Source organism: Emydura macquarii, unplaced genomic scaffold (genome assembly GCF_026122565.2).
Source record: "Emydura macquarii macquarii isolate MOO-44397 ecotype Brisbane River unplaced genomic scaffold, CSIRO-AGI_Emac_v2 contig_2676, whole genome shotgun sequence".
Classification (NCBI taxonomy): domain Eukaryota; kingdom Metazoa; phylum Chordata; order Testudines; family Chelidae; genus Emydura; species Emydura macquarii.
The window spans coordinates 18,195,513-18,210,690 of NW_027132813.1; the positions used below are offsets into that span (position 1 = coordinate 18,195,513).

Genomic DNA, 15,178 nt, shown 5'->3' on the forward strand with positions numbered 1-15,178 from the left:
ACTATACACCAACTTGTTACATGGCAGAGGAAATCCAGCAGGAGTTTGAAGATAGACTCCTGACTCCAGGAAAGAAACTACAACAGCCTGAAGGACGACGAATTGCAGGAAGGGAGAGAGAGAGAGAGAGAGAGAGATTCATATTACAGAACTTCCAGAAGGCAGTGAACTGCCTAATCCTACTTCTCTCCTTTTCTTTTTATGTGAAGACTAGCTTCCCAGTTATTTGAAGTTTCAAAAAATTGCAAACCCAAAATTGAAAGAGCAGACAGTACACTCCTAAGAGGCCACAACTCATGCTGGTCAAGCCCCACAGCTGTGAAGATAGACAAGCTGTTTTAAGCTGCTGCAATTAAAAAAAAAAAAAAAAGACTCCACCAATCAATGGCATGAGCATATTTCTTCCAAGATGTCTCTTTCCACTACGCAGTATGCAGACTTTAACCCAATAAGGAACATCCTCAGGAAATATGGTTGCAGATTTTTTTTTTAAAATCCTCACCAGGAAATAATATAAAACCTTCATAAGAGTCCTTAGATTCTCAGAACTGCTTACGCCATCAGCACAGAGATAAGCTCTTCACTATATCAAAATCAGGTATTATAGTATTTGTGTATTCTGCTACTTAGCAGTAAATACTATCGGTGGGGATAGGCCTGGTTAATTGAGCCTAAAAATCACCAGATTTAAATCTGTATTTTGCATTGATTTACATAAATTGAGGAAGGAGAGTTAATTTCTTACACAAAAAAAATTGTGTAGGCAGTCCACGTGAGTAGCCAGAAGGTGGAAATAAACTATTCAGCTGATTGCTTTTAGGACACCACAGTTTATACTTTTTCAAAAATTACATTGTTTGTTTTTGTATTCAACAAGGTCTACTACTTAAAGAGCAATTTGGCACATCCTACCGTATCACGGTACTTTTTACGACAGTCAAAATACATTTGGAGGGGTGATCTTAAGCTCTGCCTCTGGAACATCTAGGTCACTGGGGGACCTAATCAGAGGGGGGGGAAAGATGTGTTTGGATTGGAATGCTAAATAGAAAGAGGGAGCTTGCAGGCAGATAACCTATTGCAAGAGATACACCTAAAAAGAAGTGAGAAACATCAGATAGGACAAGCATTCCGCACCTCATTCAGTTTCTACAAGACCAGCACAAGTATTTCTTGAAAATCGTTACCAATTGTAGTGTACAAAACGTCTATAGAACTGAAGGTCAGCATATTGTAATATCAAGACTTGGATACTGGCAGCACTGATCCACTTTCTAGATATATGAAACTCCAGAAAATTTGAAATACTGTAACTCAAATTTAACTATGTTAATAATACCTATTGAAAATGAGTCTAAGAGTTGATTAACATGTAGAACCAGACCTGACCTCAAACCCATCCACAATTTTCCTAACACCAGAAAAGTAAATTTAGCTAGAGATTCACATCAGTGACAACACTCAATGAGACATTTAAACTCTATAGGCAAAAGCTCCAGTTACTACACCTACAGGTACCAAACATACTAGACGAGGTCTATTTCTTCTATCTACATTATTTGCTGAAAGTGGTGTGGCATCCTCAATAGCCCAGGAATAATCTCCAATCATGCTGCCCTGTTCATCTCAATAGATGACCTAATCTTCCCCATTAAAGTGGAGGTAACATTTACAAACTGTAAAGTTAGTTTATTTCCAAAATAGCCAGAAATATCATCTACATGTCTAAAATATTACTCACCCAAGGCAACCCTATTTCATTTCTTGTGGGAATGCCTCATTATATATTCATTTCTAGGTCCAAGTTCATTGTAACTTTCATTCCAGCTCTGTTTGTTGGATATCAGCAAAGCTAATGTAAGTCGGTATGCAACGTATGTTATCAAAATGTTATCAAAAACAGTGGAAGCTTAGCCATAGTTTGTGGCTATCCAGTGAAAACTAGTGTCCAAGAGCTAGAAAATAGGACTAATTAATTATTATTAGGTTTACTTATGATCTACAAAGACACCACACAAACTGTATGCATCCTGGTTCATTTAATCAGATGCTCAGCCTTGAGGACTACAATGGACGAGTGCTCACTCCACACAACCAAGACTGTTCATCATTCAGCTGTAAACACATGCAAGTGAAGAATAGAAGAACAATCTCAAAAGGGAACAAGCATTCAAGATCTATCATAGATTAAGTATACAACCTTTCTCCAGATTTTCATGTATAAACATGGAGATCAGTAAGTAAAGGTTTAGCTATTAATCCTTACTTTAACCTTATGGGACAGATTCTGTCACCCTTACTCATGTACCTGGCTCTCCTACGTCTGCATCTTTCTTGCCTCACCATTTTAAGCACTGTCAGTTTTTTTAGGTTACTGAAAGACGGTATATAAAAAAAACTGTATTTAATATAAGTGATCATGTTTTAACTATTTGCTCGTCACACATCTCGACTTGCTGATGCCCAAACGGGGCATATAATTTCAGACTGTCACACAATAAGGAAAGAGTTAAATAGGTGGGATTCATTTCTCTAACACGAATAGCATTTTCCATTACCTCAGCCTCCCAATTTGTTTTTTCAAATGCAAATTATGTGCAACAATAAGAATGAGGGGACGCCAACTTTGTAGTTAACTTTGGGACTAAAATGACCAAAGTCCTCAAAATGAGAGATAGTTGGGAAGCACAAGGCTTGCTGTTGATTTTTTTTTTTCTTCATGTAATCAATCAACAGGCCTGAAGCAATACACTGACCTCAGACTGTTCTGCATGCTAACAAAACAGAAAGGAATAGCCATATATGTCAACCAAACTAAAGCAGCACCACTGGGATTCCAGCACATCAAAGGGGGAGAGGGATGCAAACAGCCATTGCCTCCCACCGTACACCTTGGAACTGTACTGCAAGAATCACTCTATCCGTTTCAATCTGGAGGTGTGCTTAGAGTATAGGTGATACTACTGCAGGCCATGGGCTTTGGTGCCATTCTGAGCTTGAGCACAGAGTGGAGAATTTCATCTCTTTAGGCACATGGGTGGTACATGAACAGAATTCGGCCTAAGCTGTTTATAGCACTGATGCTCAGAGCTATGGTTATACAGCAAGTTCTATGAATTTAAGAGTATCATGCAACCCCCTTTATTCCCTGAAAGGCACACAGATCAGTTTTCTTGCCAGGACAGTAAACAGAACACTAAAGATTTCCTGTTAAAATCTCACAGAATAGTAACAGGGGAAGACACAAGTGTAGTTGCTAACAATGTAGTTAACAGTACCATGCTTTCCACTGTATACACAAAGGAAACTGAAAACCAAGTCAACATCGTTATCTCCTTGGCTTCAGCACATGCAGTATTTCACCTCTGGCATTATTGCCACCAAGTCAAAGGGCTGAAGAGACATGAGGAATGTCAGGTTTTCACTTACAGAGACAGCCTTTATGAAAGAGCAGAAAAATTATAGCTATTTATTACAGGCTACGGAATTGCAAGTCTGCAAGATTAAAATAATAATAACTTCAAGGATATCTAGTTAGGAAAGGTGGGCAATACCACTAGGACAGGTCAGAAGCAAGAGTGAATATACCTTATACCAAGTCAATAAGAGTGGTTATCAACAGGATAAAGAGACACTTAAATTCCAGGTCTGATGCTGCATTACTAAACTACTATATGAAAAGCTGTCAGAGAGAAGTTACAAACAGAAAGGATTGACTGTTTGCTACATAGATCGCATTCTGTGATTCTGGTTTTTAAGTGTCAATTTCTATTTTCTTGGTGCCACCAAGTGGCAGCATTCTGAATTGCCACTTTATATGGAAAGGACACCTTCAATCTAATAGTGCTAGCTCTGAGATGACAGGCCACACATATGCAGTGATGGCATGTGAAAAAAGAGAGGGGGGAAAAAAAAAAACCACCCCAGGAAGCCCACTTGGATCTCAGCCATCCCTTTCTAGTGGGGCCATTGACTGTTCTGCTCTGGGGCCTGCAATTGCTGTCGGTGGGCCTGTATATACCAGCTGGAGACGGACAGAGTGAAACACACTCCAACCACTTCCTCTCCCTGATCCCCAAGGGCTGGCACAGAGCGCCTGTCATATGGGAAGAGGAAGGTGTCGGTGACAGCTATGCTAACTCTGCACCCACACAGAAATCCCTCATATGGGGAGTATCACCAGCATGGAGTTGCAGCTGGTTACTACTCCCTTTGTGCTCCTGAAGTGGTAGAAAGGAAGAAAAAAGGGCAGAAAATCTGCCAAAAAAACATTAAGAACATAAGAATGACCATACTGAATCAGACCAGTGGTCATCCAGCCCCGAATCCGGTCTTCCAACAGTGGCTAGTGCCACATGCTTCAGACGGAATGAACAGCCTAGGGCAATTATCAAGTAATCCATCCCTGACAATCTTGGCTAATAGCCATTGATGGACCTATCCACCATTAATTTATTTCATTCTTTTTTGAACCCTGTTATAATTTTGGCCTTCACAACATCCCCTGGCAACCAGTTCCACAGGTTGACTGTGTGCTGTGTGAAGAACTTTCTTATGTTTGTTTTAAACCTGCTGCCTGTTAATTTCATTGGGTAACCCCTGGTTCTTGTGTTATGTGAAAGGATAAATAACATTTCCCTATTCACTTACTCCACTCTTCCTGGGGCCCTTTCACTTTTTTCAAATAACGTTTGGCCATTGAGCTGAAAAGGCTGAATACCAGTGGGTTAGAGAATAAGATGGGAAATCAGATCTGTCACTAGGTAGCTGTACAAAGAGCTAGCTAACTAATATTAGAGAGAGTAGGAGAAAGCAAGAAATCTCTGGTTCTTGGTAGAAAATTTTAGCAGTTGTAGCAAAGTAAGAATTTAAACTGGGTTTATCGAGAAGGCCTTTTTATGCTGAAGCTGCAAATGCTTGTTTGAAAGGGCCTTGCATTGTGGTGAAAAAACAGAAGTGGTTATGACAAAATGGAATGTCCTTCAGAGAAGTAGTAATGAAAGGCACATCGGCCTAAAAGGAAGTGTACTAATAAAGAATGAACAGCAAGGCTACCAAAAACAGAAGGATTCCCAACACATTCAACATCTGGAATGAAAAGCATGTTGAGAACATGGATAAGTAGAGATAAGATACCGTTGAGCAGCTATGACAAGCAGCAGAGCAGCCATCCTAATGACATCACTCCCAGAGGGAAGGAAAGAGGTAGATTTACAGTGAGTTGGCTCTTCTCTAGCAGAGGCTAAGCACATACACTTGCCCCCCACCTACATTTTCACCGACACTATTCCTATTATTTTCTGCCTACCAGTGTAAAAGCAGAGCAACAACATGCAACATCCATTCACAGAATCATGCAGGGACCCCTCCAGAGGATCGATGCCGTATGTCCTGATGAAATATAATAAAAATCTGAAAACTAGTCTACATGGAACTACTAGAGTTAATTTCTGGATCGGCCCATTGGTTCTGTGATTAGGGCTCTGCACTGTCAAACGAGACCTGGACTCTAGTCTTCTATTCTCAGTAGACTAGCATGGGTGGGAGTGCTGCTCAGGTGCTGAATTCACTCCTGTACAAAGCATTTTCTGCTGCTCTGCTACAACACCTGCAGCCTCACCAGAAGTTAATATTAATAGATTTTAGCTCTCATTGGCTTGAAAGGCTGCTGTAATTTGGGGCTTTTGGGGACCAGGTATGGAAGAGAGAAAAACCCTTCCCCGTGTGATGGGCAGGATGTTTGTCGATTAACTTCAGCATTTGCAAACTGACATTTTACAGGGGTGAAGTCATGTGTGCATACAATTCTGTTCTCCTCTGGCAATGCAAAAAGCTCTATAATACAGAACTTGGAAAACCATTTGCATATATATATATATGTGTCTTTTAGCTAAAGAAGGCAAGATGGTCTAGTGGACTAGGAAGAAGGCTGGGAGCCAGAAACATTTCTACAACCTGAAGTGTTTGGAAAGTTAACCTAAGTCTGTTTCCCCATGTGTCAAATGGGGATAATTAACCCTCATTTAACCATGTAAGTTAAGTTACAACGGTTCTGCAAATTCTGAGTATTATAGATAATTATTCCCAATGGTATGTAAAGGATAATTCATGTGTAATAAAAGGGAAATTTACAGGAGCTATACTAGACAGAGAAGACAAACTGCAACTCAGCGTTTAGATTGTGGCTGTGCTTCAGTTTTAAAAAGGAAACAGGTATTTGGCACTCTGCATTACTGTTCAAAAACAGAATCTCAGATAAGAAAAGAAAAACACACCCACACATTTCAGTTCTCAACTACACATCATTTGCCATTGAACAGACCCTCCTTAGTGCTTACTAAATTGTTGTCAGTAATAGAACATAACAAAAAAGAAGTCCAATACAATGGGAAAATCCATACCTTGAACACCTTCCAAGAGCAGATCGACCCCTTTCCGATAAAAGCTAAAGGCAGCTTCATAATCTTCTTCTTCCTCCTTCTTCAAGGCCAGCTTTATCAGCTCCCCCGCTTTCTCCAAGTAATCTTGTTTGCCAAGCTTGTGTCTTAAGCTCCCAGTAAACAGACTACGGCTCTCACTCTCCCTCTCGCCTTCAGGTTTGCTCCACTCCCAATCAGAAGCAATAGCGCCTTGTCCTAAGGATTCGGAAGCAAGGCTGAGACCAAAAGCTCTACTGGGAGAATTTTGGTTGGATGCCATTCCATCATCTAAGTCAGCAAGAGAGTCTACATCGACTGTCAAAGAGATGAGGTCACTATCACTGGAGAAACCTGGAAGTATGATCACACGTATGTACAAAGAAATTAAAGTAGCTAGTTTTAGTATTTCTACTAACACTCTAAGAAGAAAACAACAATTTCTTTCTTGTTACCCACCATGAATATTCAAGTTAAGCCTCCATAACCACTTGTAAGATTCCTGGTGTAATCCAGTAGGACTACCGATGCTCTGGTTTTCTCCTACACCATAACTGCCCTTTGGAATTCTCTATCGCAAGACATGCCATTCCTGTTCCATTTTGAATTTCAAGCCTAGAGTATAAACTCTCTACAACACCTGGCTCTTTGATGTACATCCCCGCAAGACTTCATGTGTAGGACTAGCCTTATATACCAGCACTCTCTTGGGACCTCAAGATTTTTGAGTTCCTGCAGAAGTCCAATTTTCTCCAAGTTGGCAAAAGGCTTCCCAAAGCAACTCAGCCCAAATTCCTCATTATGACAATGAGAATGCAAGAAGAGTAAGCAATTAGCAGCCAATCTATATCTTTGGAGCCCACTCTCATTCTGGCTCCTGGAAATTACACGGCTAACCCTGCTTGTGTGGATAGTGCTACAAAACAAATTCAGACTGCAATTGATTACTGTTTATAAAAGAAAAGAAAAACACCTCACTTGTTGCTTTAAGTTAGTCAGACTAAGTGGCACAAGCTGTTAAATTAAATTAGATATTTGTGACCCACTGGTTTCAAATACATTTTATATATAGGTTATAATTTTTCCTCTGTATATATTATCATACATAAAAGGCATCAAGTTTCAACTCCAAAATACTGTTTTTGGTATTTAAATATATGCCAGATATGTAAACAAAGCTCTTTTTAGATCTCACCTCCACATTCTGATTGGCTGGTAAGTGTCACATCATCAAGTCCACTTAAATCCTTTTGCACTAAAAAGGACAGAGGAGAAAGATATTAGATATATTTTACATCACTAAATATAAATTAATTTATTATCAAGCAAAGGGACTGATGCAGTCTTATCACAGATAGAAGTGTGTTCGAAGCAACTGCACTCAAGCCTGCTTTCAAATGTATTCATTTTGGATTGTCAAAACAGCTACATCATCATAACTGTGGTTTTAGATCTTTCAATTCCTTGATGCCTTAAAGGTTTACAAAGATTAAACAGCAAAGGTGGCTATTTAGTGGAACTACATGAAGCTTTAGTACCACACCATTTTATCCAAATTCAACTGTGATGGCATTTAATCCCAATATAGACTATTCTGCTGCTCCCCAATTCCTATGGAAATTTAAGATGAGTGATTTGCAAACATGCATACACTTCAAGAAGACACACAACCTAACAATCTGGAAAGCAATATTCCAGAATAACATCCTGCACCAGATGCCTGGAATAAGCCATGAATTTGGCACTGCCTCCTAGACAACAAATGGGAGTTTGTTTTATCATCTTATCACACATAGCCATTGAAGCAATAAATGAACAGGCCACGAACAAAAGAAAATTCTGAGATAAACCCCGAAATTTGCTCTCTTGTGCACTCCCATTGCAGTTAAGAGATTCTCCACACCGCCAGGTAATATTTCATGACCCTGGTGGTTCTTATATTTAAAAAAAAACAAAAACAAAAAAACACTTTAGACTTCCTCCACAACTCAAGAAACAGAGTTTGAAAAATTCTCATGAAGGATGAACAGAAATTTTGCCTGGACAAGTGGTTTCTGGAGAGGCTGGTTCCTTGAAGGGGAGTGAGGGGAAAAAGAGACAGGAAATAGAGCCACTCCCATTTCCTCTTTCAGGAAAGAGCCTGGGGGAAGACAAAGAGTGCAGGACACCATGTTCTTTTGCAGAAGGCAGAGAGAGAGAGAAGCAGGAACCAAGTGGCACAGGCACCACTTCCATTCTAAAAGAAGTGGGAGAAGGAACAGAAATTGCTGGGTGGCAGAGTCTCCTGTGTGTCCTAGAGCAGTAATTCTCAACCTTTCCAGACTACTGTACCCCTGAAGCCTGAGCCACACCACCCACAGCTGAAGCCCAAGCCTTACCTCCCAGGTTGAAGCATGTAACTTAGCTTAATTTGACCCCTAGTGGAGTAGGGCCTGGGGAAGTTGCCCTGGTTGCCACCCCCTAATGCTGGTCCTGCACTTGCGACCCCCCTAAACCCATCCCGTGACCCCCCTGTGGAGCTGGGGAGGGAGGGGTCACAATCCCCGGTTGAGAAACACTGATCTAGATGAGTTGATGTATCCTGTGGAAGACCTCTGCATATCCCCAGGAGTATGCATACCACTGGGTGAGAACCACCGTCCTAGAGCTCTGCGAAAGGAAAGGAGGGCCATAACGCCTTACCAGGAGGGCAAGGGGAGAGCAGACAATTTGCGAATAAGGGAGGATGCATGTGGAGAGTCCATAATTTGTGCATTTATAGGTGAACCCATAATTTAGGTGTTGAGGGACCAGAATTTATGAATGGGGGTGGAGGGGGGATCAGTTGATTTTGTTTGGAGGGGAGACAGCAATTAGGTAGGATTGGGGGGAGAAGAGTTGATTTATGGGTGAAGATATGCAGATGAGGCAGTGTATGTGAAATAGGTGATGTTTTAAATGAGGGGTATACTGGCCCTCCAGCCTAGAAGTCTTAGTTTTTCCCTCATTGTAAATATAGGGTGTGTCTACACTATAAAAATAGATCCACAGCAGAAAGTCTCAAAGCCCAGGACAACTGACTCAGACTCATGCTACGGGGCTAAAACTAGCAGTGTAGACATTCCTGCTCATGCTGGAGCTCTAAAACCTGGTGAGGGGGTGAATCTCAGATCCTGGGCTCCAGACAGAACTAGAACGTCTACACTGCTACTTTTAGCCCCACACCACGAACTCCTCAAGCCCAAGTCAGTTGACCCAGGCTCTGAGACTCTCTGCTGCGGGTCTTTTTTTTTTTGCAGTGTAGGCATACCCATAGTCAGGTGTTTTCATATTAATGTCCTTAGAAGTGCATGGCTTGGCTATACTTGCCTACTTAAAAAACAGGTAAGCGACAAGGTCACTCCTGAACTAGTCCTTAGAATATTATCCCATTTCCAGATGGATGACATATTGAAACTCTGTTCTATGGGTGGGGAGAGGTCAGAACTGGATTCATTTTTGGCAGAGAAGAGAAGGTGGCCATGATAATGCACATAGAAAGAAAGACTCACTAGTCACTTGTCTAAAGGATTTGGCAATTGGTGTAAGAAGAAAATAATTTGGGGGGGGGGGGGGGAAGAGGTTGGTATGATACATGTATGTACATGATTGCAAGGTAGAAGAAGGGCCAATGCTGGTATGGAGGGGAAAGAACTTTATGCTTCTGCACTATCATGCACCTTACAGGAGATGAGTACTCAAGCTTAAAAAAAATTAATGGGCCAAATTATTGTACTTGCGTACACCTCATGCAATTCCATGGGGTTCAGTGGGATTGCACACAATTTACAATACTGTATTTGGTCCAGTCTAATTTTTCTATGGAGTGAGGTTTCAGCATAAAATTCAGCAACCTATTTGAGCATATTGTTAACATCTGCCATCATACTAGCATGAATAAGGATTATGAAAGCCATTAACCCTCATCCTTCAAGCATCAGCTACAATAAAGTTACGCACAATTGTCCAGGTCTGTTTAAGGAATCTTTGCATTCCTCATAAGATTATGGACCTCTGCTAGATGAAAGAGTACAAATTAAATGAACCACTGGCCTGTTCTGGTGTAGGAACTCCTCTAGGCACATGTTGTTTGCTGCCTGTAATGGAGTTTCAGATGCTGACTCAACCATATTGAAAGATTTTCTCACTTTTATATATAGAACTCCATATATATAAAAAACAAGGAAATCTTTCAATATGGTTCATGTTTATAGATAAAGAAAAAAAAATTTCCCGCCAAGATAGTCTGTTTCAGAAAAAGCTGTGCAAAACAGGAGGTGGACTTTCCTGCTGTGTGAACTTTAGAAATGCAGATGCTCAGAGTCACTCCATTTGCTGTTAAAATACTTTTTTACCTCTTGAAATGAAGCCTCCACTTTTACACCAGGCTTCGAAACACTGAAGTTAATAGAAATAATTAAATGTATCTAAGTTGTAGCCCCATTCACTGTAGTATCCAAGTGCCTACAGAATCATGGCCAAGATTTCAAGAAGAGGGAGCCTAAAATTAGGCTGCTAAAATCAGTCGCCTGATTTTTCGGAAGGACTGAGCATCCAAAGCAGCGTATTAAACATAGAATCATAGAAGTGTAGGACTGGAAGGGACCTTGAGAGGTCTTTTAGTGCAGTCCCTCGCACTCAAGGCAGAACTAAGTATTATTTAGACCATCCCTGATAGGTGTTTGTCTAGCCTGCTCTTAAAAATCACACCGAAATATCACCGGGAGCTGTGGTTACTCAGCTCCCTTGAAAAGTCAGGCCTCTGTTTTTAGGAGCCTAACATTAGGCACCTCTTTTTTTAAAGATCTGGCACATAACTAGTGCACCACACTGTTTAAAAAGGCAACCGAGAGCCAGTTCATTGATCTAGCAGGGGCCATTGACAATGCCATACAGGAAACTCAAGTTCATCTTCCAAAGACAGGTTTACAGGACTGCTACAGATTCAGCATTTATAGCCCCTGGTACTAAAGAGTCAGGAGTGAGGGAATGCTATAAATCCTTCATAAGTAAAACCCTTCATCAGTTATGGAATGGTTTTGATGTCATTCATAAAAGGGAGCCCTAAGATGGTTTAGAGGACCAATAGTCATCCCAAAGCCTTAGAATGGGGAGAAGAGGGAAATAAGGCCTGGGAACACTTGTATTTAACAATGTTAAACATGCCTGGAACAGGAATACAAGTTTAGATGTTTGCATAAATTAGGAGGAGGGAAAAAAAGTCACAACTTGAGTACTAGTACTGCCATCTAGAGGATTTGAATATAGTTACTTCTTGTTTTCAGTGATTGTTTTGAATTCATTGTTCTATCCCAGTAATCTGGTTAGATCACAGCCAGCTTTAAGAAAGGACATCAACCTGAAGTCACATTTATGTCTGACAGTGTATGTCCTGTAACTGCAAACGCCATCAAAAATATCTATTTCTGATTAAGAAAATATGCTTCTGTATTTTAAGTTTGTTCACTTTGTGATTTCAACAGAACTTAGTATCTAATTGGTGTCACAGTTTCTCCTTAATAGTCAGTGTGTTTCTCCCTTCCTAAAAAGGGCTCTTGCTAACATCACATGGAGAAGGAGTAGGTACTAGTCTAGCACTTGGGAAATATAGGCTCAGTTTCCTGCTCTGCCACAGACTTCCTATGTGACTTTAGGCAAGTCAGTCACTTAGCCTCTCTGTGCCTCAGTTCTCCATCTGTAACATGGGAATAGTACTTGTACTTCCTACCTCACAGGGCTGTTGTGAAGATAGCTAGACTAGAGGTTGAGAGTCACTCAGCTACTATGATGAAGGCCATATAAATACCTAAAATATATAATCAAGTACCAGAAAGACTCTTGTAAACATTTTACAATGGAATTGTTTTAAAAGGACACCCTGTGTGAAGGTTGTACATCAGAATCTGGGTTTTAGAAAAAATAAATCTGGTTTGTTTTTTTTTAAATCAGACTAACAGTGCCCTTTTAAATGTAGTTATCTTTAGGTGTGAGAGCTACTTTCAGGGGTTAAACAGCTCAACAAGCCAAAAGCTTTGGACAAGCAAAATAGTCACAGTAGAAGACACTATACAAGTAATTGTGAGATCTAGACATTAAGAGATTCTAAGAACAGATGGACAACATGTAGCCTTCTAGCAATGAAAGATTTTTTTAGTTGTTTACAAAAAAACCAAGAGGTCAGATTACATCACAGAAGAAACCCAACCTTCAGAACTGCAGTCAGATAAGCTGTCAATCAGGGAATCAGATAAAGGCTCAACAGGACCAATCAATTCAGACCCATCATGCACCTCACCACCCTAAAAAGAGAAGGAAAAAATGTGTATTTAGCTGTTATGTACCAAGTATAGTCTCACTATAGACTGTGGGTATGTTTTCTACTATGATTTTCAGTGTTCAAACTACACCTGCTAGAATCATTCTAAACTATGTCAACTGTAAAGATGACACTGCTACCTACTGCTCCACTAAACCAGTGGAAAACAACGCCCTGTGTAAAGCAGCCACTGATTCAAAACTAATCCACGACTACAGATGTGACTAACATCACTTAAGGAGCTATCCAAGCCAATTTAGCATGAAGCTGCTCCCCTGCTCTTTTAGTCAGGAGAAAGACTAGGTTTAAATGGAGTAAGCAATAAAAAAAGAATGGACGAGGAAAACCCCACAGGGTTATTCAGAATCTCTGCTTGCCATCTCAAATGCTATTACTATTTATTATTTGTTGTACAAATACTACTCTAGTGCCTCATCATGGACTAGGACCCCATTCTGCTAGCTACATTAGAGACCTACTCCATTTCATGGCCAAACATTACAGCTAAGCATATCTAATACTGTTCATTCCTGAAAGAGCCCAGCACTCCCACACCAATCAAACCAGCTTATTTAGGCCAGCATTGTGCAGCCACACTATGGGCTCCCTTCAACAATGTCCGTACAATGAAGCCATGTGTCTCACAGCTACTTGCATCAGCCCAGAACAGGTGCAGAGACGGCAGAAGCATTGTGGGATGAAGCTGGAGAGAACTGGCCACATTGGCACAGCAGAGGACAAAAAACAAAGTGATTTACCAGATCTTAGGACTTATCTATGTGGGAAGTTATAACAGTATAATTATACCACTATAGCCAAACTGCTATAGTTATACTGGGATTATTCCCCATGTGGACACTTATTCTGGTTTTTAAAAGAGTGCCCTTTTCTGGATTAGTTTATCACTTTTGATGCAAAACTAATGCAGCAAAAGACATTATTTTAAAAATCAGAATAAGTGTCCACTTGAGGAATTATCCCACTATAACTACAGCAGTTTATCTGTACTGGTGGATCTGTATCTGTAGTCAGGGTGGATTGATTTAAATCAAAGCTATTTAAAATCACCTATTTTAGTCATGATTTAAATCAGCAAGAAGGAAACCTTCACTTAAATCATCAATTTTGATTCTCACTGGTTAAATGGTTATTTTCCATTAAACTATATCCATTAATTTGCAACTAAATTACACTAAATTTGGTGCTTCTTTTTCCTAACCAGTATGATACTCTATATCGATACACATTTAAGTAATGATATATCTTAACTTATATTTATTCAGATACTTAATTTGTTCATTCTTATGTTAGAAAATGGTGAATGATTCATTTATTATTTAACTGGATTCTGATTCTTTGCTTGAAATTTGTATCAACCACTATTTGGATGGAAATTCAAATTCAATTCAAGATGCACAAAATCAGCATTTTATTTTTTTTAATTATATACAATTATCTTAAATGAGCTGGATACATAAGAAAAAGTTTATCTAAACATGTTTTGCATTTAAAACGGATTTATTAAACAAAGGAAGTGTCATCTGTAGTTAGTGAATTGAACTGCTTGTTTCTGATGTCCAAGATTTTAGAATTTAGTAGGTCTCATCCTCACACAGCCTGTTTTTATCCATAGATTGGAAGAGGAAAAACAAGCTTTCCTGCTTTTTCGACTCCCAATTCATTTCTTAACTTTACATCAACTAGTCATTGAACTGAACTAGTTGAATAAGCTGACAAGAACAAAATATTCTCCCTATATCTTCAATAGAGGCTACTACTGTCAAAAACTGGTTCCACATTTCAAGTATCTGCTTCCAGATACTTAGCCAGTGACTTCCACCAGTTTCTTAAAAATATGGCAGCAAACATGTAGGGCCTAATATTATTTATTATATCTAATTTAAATGACTTTAATATATTATAGTAGGTTTAGGCCTTAACATATGTTTATTTTTTAAAATCCAATTTTAAATAAAAAATCCATAATTTTTTATTTAAAATATATATATATATAAAATTTTAATCCATCTTGGGTATAGTGTATCATTATATCAGTATAACTTCTCACTTAGACAAGTCCATAAAGAAAGTTTTCAAAATACTAAAAATAAAGACTGGCACCTTTATAACAATTTAAACTGACAGTTAAACCCTGACAGTATGAAGTTTAAATTAGAAACAGCATCTGTACCTTAAGGTGGACACTAAGTACATTAGGTCAACATTTATTTTTGTTGTGTTTCTTTAAATGACACAAAATCTAATCAAAATAGAAATATTTTCAAAGAATAACTCAAGCACAAATGCAGTTGCTGCAGTACAAGACAACAAAAGTGGAACAATCCAGCCTATTCGCAGTGTCAACACCAAAACTGCACGAGAATGAAGATGAGAAGTATTAAAAGACAGTATTTTAAAATGCACTTGT

General features: G+C 39.4%; 1 protein-coding gene across 4 annotated transcripts in view; it reads right to left on the reverse strand.

Moving 5' to 3' along the window:
• RPS6KC1 (ribosomal protein S6 kinase C1) overlaps positions 1–15,178 on the reverse strand; it is a 113,817-nt gene that overhangs the window by 65,119 nt on the left and 33,520 nt on the right. For all 4 annotated transcript variants that reach the window (XM_067564979.1, XM_067564981.1, XM_067564980.1 and 1 more), the window contains 3 exons: positions 12,640–12,733; positions 7,612–7,671; positions 6,402–6,770 (listed from right to left, as the gene is read on the reverse strand). In XM_067564979.1, coding sequence (XP_067421080.1) covers positions 6,402–6,770; positions 7,612–7,671; positions 12,640–12,733 — 523 coding nt within the window. The remainder of the gene's footprint in view (positions 1–6,401; positions 6,771–7,611; positions 7,672–12,639; positions 12,734–15,178) is intronic.